We start from the raw sequence: 4,046 nt of genomic DNA, 5'->3' as shown, positions 1-4,046 counted from the left end.
AGGAGCAATTAGGGCGAATTTCTAAGCTAGGGCAAGAACATTCTTGAGAGGTAAGTCTCAACCATCCCCTCTTTCACAACGCTTTCATCTCTAAGATTATCATCATTTTAATGGGTCTACAATGGTGAATTGGAAATAGTAACTCTAGAACTTACTAAACCTTTAATAGTTGGTGGGTTATGAGTACTATTGTATGTTTATCATTTAAAGGCTTGGGTTATTACTTTCTAATCAAGAATTGAACCGTTAGAGACATGAACTAAGTAAATTGAGACTTAGGGTTTCATAAAGATGGTAGCTTGACCATAGAAACTGCTTGTAAGTGATAATTTGATTGACTAACCTTATAAACTGATAGTTGGTGGTTGCTAAGGCCAATGTTCGGATGATTTACACCTAGTAACCATTCACCCATTAGAAGGGGTAACTGGAAGGGTGTTCATTGAATTGATATTGTTGACTAAAGTGATTGTGACTTATTCAGCATCTTAATTGCTAGAATTTGAGCGTTCCGAGGCATTACGAAAGGGGAAGGCTATAGCGGAACAATTTGCATTGTTCCAGCTCTGTAGTTGAGGTAGGTTATGGTCTACTTGATTTATACTTTGGTTAGTTGAATGTATGTGTTATGAGATTGATAAGTGAAAGCATGTCTAGCCTTCGGGCATAATGTGTGGTTGGAATTTCTATATGCTATTGATTAAGTGACAATGTGGGCTTATTGCCATTGTTCGATGTGTTGTGATCTACATTTTAATGACAATTGTGGTGAGAAGTTAATATGATCTTCTTGATGAAATGGAGATACAAATTTATAATCGATTATTGAAAGTGATGTGACATTAAATATGTATAGATATGAAAAGGCACATCTGACCGGGGGTGAGGATGTGACCTATATGTATGAACATGCACATTTGACCGGGGATGAGGATGTGGCCTAGTTGTGAGCTCGTGGTCCAAGTTTCATTCCGGAACGAGTGGTACATGGACACCATGGGTCCCCTGCAGGTCATGGCTATTGGGCAATGACACCAATTAACATGTATGTGCATAAATGATCAGTGGCTGAGTAAGTGAGAGTGTTGTTGGGAGGTTTATTCCATTGTTGTTCCCGTTGACTTGATTATTAGTATCATTGCTGGACTTGGTTTGTTGATATCTTTGGTTGACTTGTTGTGGGCTATTTGATTTTGTGGTGTTGACATGTCTGCTTATTTTATTGATTTTGTGATTCATGCATGATACTAATCTTAGTCAGCCTATGATATCTACCGATACATAGTGTTTGTACTGATACTACATTGCTGCATTCTTTTGAGTGCAGATTGTGATCCAGAGACTGCTACTCGACCTCACATTTAGCGTTGAGGCCATTTGCTGACAGGTTGAGGGTGAGCTTCTATCCTTGCCAGGCCACCTAAAGATCTTCTTTATCTAATGTCTATTTCAATTTCAGACATTGATGGTTATTTATTTCAGACAATATACATTCCTCAGACATGTTTTGGATTAGAGTCCTTGTACGGTGACTTTTGAATTTTGGGATTGTAATAGTTAGGACTTCCACATTTATGATTATTGCTTATGGCATGACTACTTGATTAATCTTGTGTTTAAATTGTTATGAACTGATTGAATTGGTTAATAAAAATGCACTTGAATGAGTAGATGGTTAGGCGTATTGGTTCGCCCCCTAGGAGTTACTGTGGGTGCCAGTCATGGCGGGTTGGGTCGTGACAACGAGGTTCAATATTACACTATGCCACTGAATCAAACGTCACAAGTCTTCGTTCACATTCAGATTTCTTCTGGCCTACGACTTTGGAGTCGTTCATTATGAGTACGAACAAACGGTTCATTTTCGAAGAGGACTTGTTAAGGAGACATTCGAACTCAAACCAGATTCTGTGGTGCCGAAGTTAACTGCCCTTACAGCTCACTAGGGTCACGCTTCAACTAAGAACAACTCGAGTTGCATTAAGACGGTTCATTACTCGCGATTGGCTGGGTTGGGACTTTCGCTACCGCGGATGTGGGTCTGCCGGCGCGACTAACTATTCGCTATGGAGGATTTTAAAGGAAAAGGGAGGTTTTCTATGGCGGCACACTTCGTTTCCACAGCGCACCCGCTGGCGCTGCCAAACTCCTGCTGGAGCGGGCATCGGGTTTTCCAGATTTTAAAGGTGATCCTTCACCTTTCCCATTCTCACTTTACTTTCGCTTACCCAAAAATTTCTCCCATTCCCTCCATAATTAACTCTTCTACTCTCCTCACTATTCACATAAACCTCTTCCACCTTCACCCAAGTCCACCCACTTCCAAACACACAAAAATTAGACATTCGGAAGGGCAAAAATATTGGCAAGGAGGGTTTCTCAACTCAAGGTGCAATCTTCTCAAGTCCTCAATTCAAGTACGTAATTGTTTATAATCATGCTAGAATATGCTTAATACTGCTACGCTGAACTAGAAATGCTCAAATCTCGTTTAAGTAGAAATTGGATTTTTGGGGGTTGCGTTCTCCGGTTGGTGGGAGGGTAGAATCCAAAATTCGCAACTTGTTTAACGTCAAAATAGTTCCATCACTGCGTAATGCTTTAGATTTGACTAATTTTAGGGCGATAAGCATAAAAATAAAGGCTGGGGTTTTTTTCTTGTTTTTTTTTTGGGGTTTGATTTCTCGAGAGATTTGGGGTTATTTGTTGCTAGAAATCACTCTTCGAAGGGTTTAGGAGACTTGCATGCTTGAATATTCGTCGATCTGAGATTAATACATCGGGTTGAGCCAAAAAAATTTGAGAAAGATTTTGAAAAATGTGGGTCTGCTTTGCTTGGGGATGACGAGTGCCTACAGCGGTAAGGGACCGCTGGCGTGACTTCGTCATGGTGTACACAGTGCGTCGGTGAGGAGCAGGGAAAAAAAGGCTTATTCCGCGGATGCCGGGACTCGTCTGCTATGGCGAGTCTCGTCCACCCTGGCGGACAACTCCACCACCGCAGCCTCATTGCAGCGATGCTCTTACCGCTGCAGCGGAGGCTGCACAGAGTTTGAATTTAGGCAGAATCTTGCGCTGTTGTATACGGGGTCATTTTTGCTATGTTCTTTCGTTCACAAAACATCAGATTACTTATTGGTCGAGGTACAATTATTGATAAGGACTTTGTTTCTTATTGTAGGTACACCTAACTCGACCATGGCTCAAAACGTGATCATTCTGGACAGTGTTCACTTCTCGGTCCCCGAGAGTCATAAGCGATACTTGAAATACATGTCTAAAGGGTCGTTACCAGAGTGGGGTTCTTTGATATGAAGAAGGTAGAGTAATGTGCCCCGGAGTTCTATAATCGGTTGCGCACAATCAAGTGGGGCCAACTCGTTGAGGATCCCGGTAAAGCCAATGAGAATTGGGTAAGGGAATTCTATGCCCTGCTAAAAACAGTGGATTGGTCTTCCCCGGATCCGAAAATTCAAATTCGAGGGGTTGCGATAAAGATTGGGCCCGAAGTGATTAATGCCCATTATAGTTTGGATGATCATCCGGTGAGCGAGATGGAGGCGAAGGATTATGAGGGCAACGGGGCTTGGTTGGTCTCAAAACTTGTGGCGGAGGAGGATAGGGGATTGGTGGATTGGGCCAACAAAATGTCCGGGATTAAGAATTACTACTTCACAGCGAAGGCCAGGAGATGGTTGAACATAATTTCTCGTTAGGTGCGCCCCTCGGGCAACACTACTGACTTCACTTGTGTATGGGCCCTCATGATAACTTGTATTTTGGATGATGTTTCGGTGTACGTGGGCCACCACATAGTCCAGGAGTAGAGGGAGTTTGTGCACGAGGCGGGTATGAGCTTGATGTTTCCTTCACTTATCACTGCCCTATGCCGAAAGGCTAATGTCCCACGGAGCTCTGATGATATGTGGGTCAACACAGACGTCGACTTCCACCCGTTGAGGGTCAAGGATCGCGGTTCTCTTATCCAGAGCAAGAAGAGAAAGGTGGTTTCTAGCACCGGGGTCAACATGAGCTGAGAGAATGGA

General features: G+C 42.8%; 1 protein-coding gene across 1 annotated transcript in view; it reads left to right on the top strand.

Annotated features, from left to right (window-relative positions):
* LOC132032171 (uncharacterized) overlaps positions 1–1,384 on the top strand; it is a 13,469-nt gene extending 12,085 nt beyond the window's left edge. The window contains exon 2 of the mRNA XM_059421943.1: positions 1,328–1,384. Within this exon, the coding sequence (XP_059277926.1) occupies positions 1,328–1,384 (57 nt within the window). The remainder of the gene's footprint in view (positions 1–1,327) is intronic.
* Positions 1,385–4,046: the final 2,662 nt, after the last annotated feature.

This window comes from Lycium ferocissimum, chromosome 9 (genome assembly GCF_029784015.1).
Source record: "Lycium ferocissimum isolate CSIRO_LF1 chromosome 9, AGI_CSIRO_Lferr_CH_V1, whole genome shotgun sequence".
NCBI lineage: Eukaryota > Viridiplantae > Streptophyta > Magnoliopsida > Solanales > Solanaceae > Lycium > Lycium ferocissimum.
The sequence above is the reverse complement of the archived record's forward strand: the minus strand, read 5'-3'. Positions and strand labels throughout refer to the sequence as shown.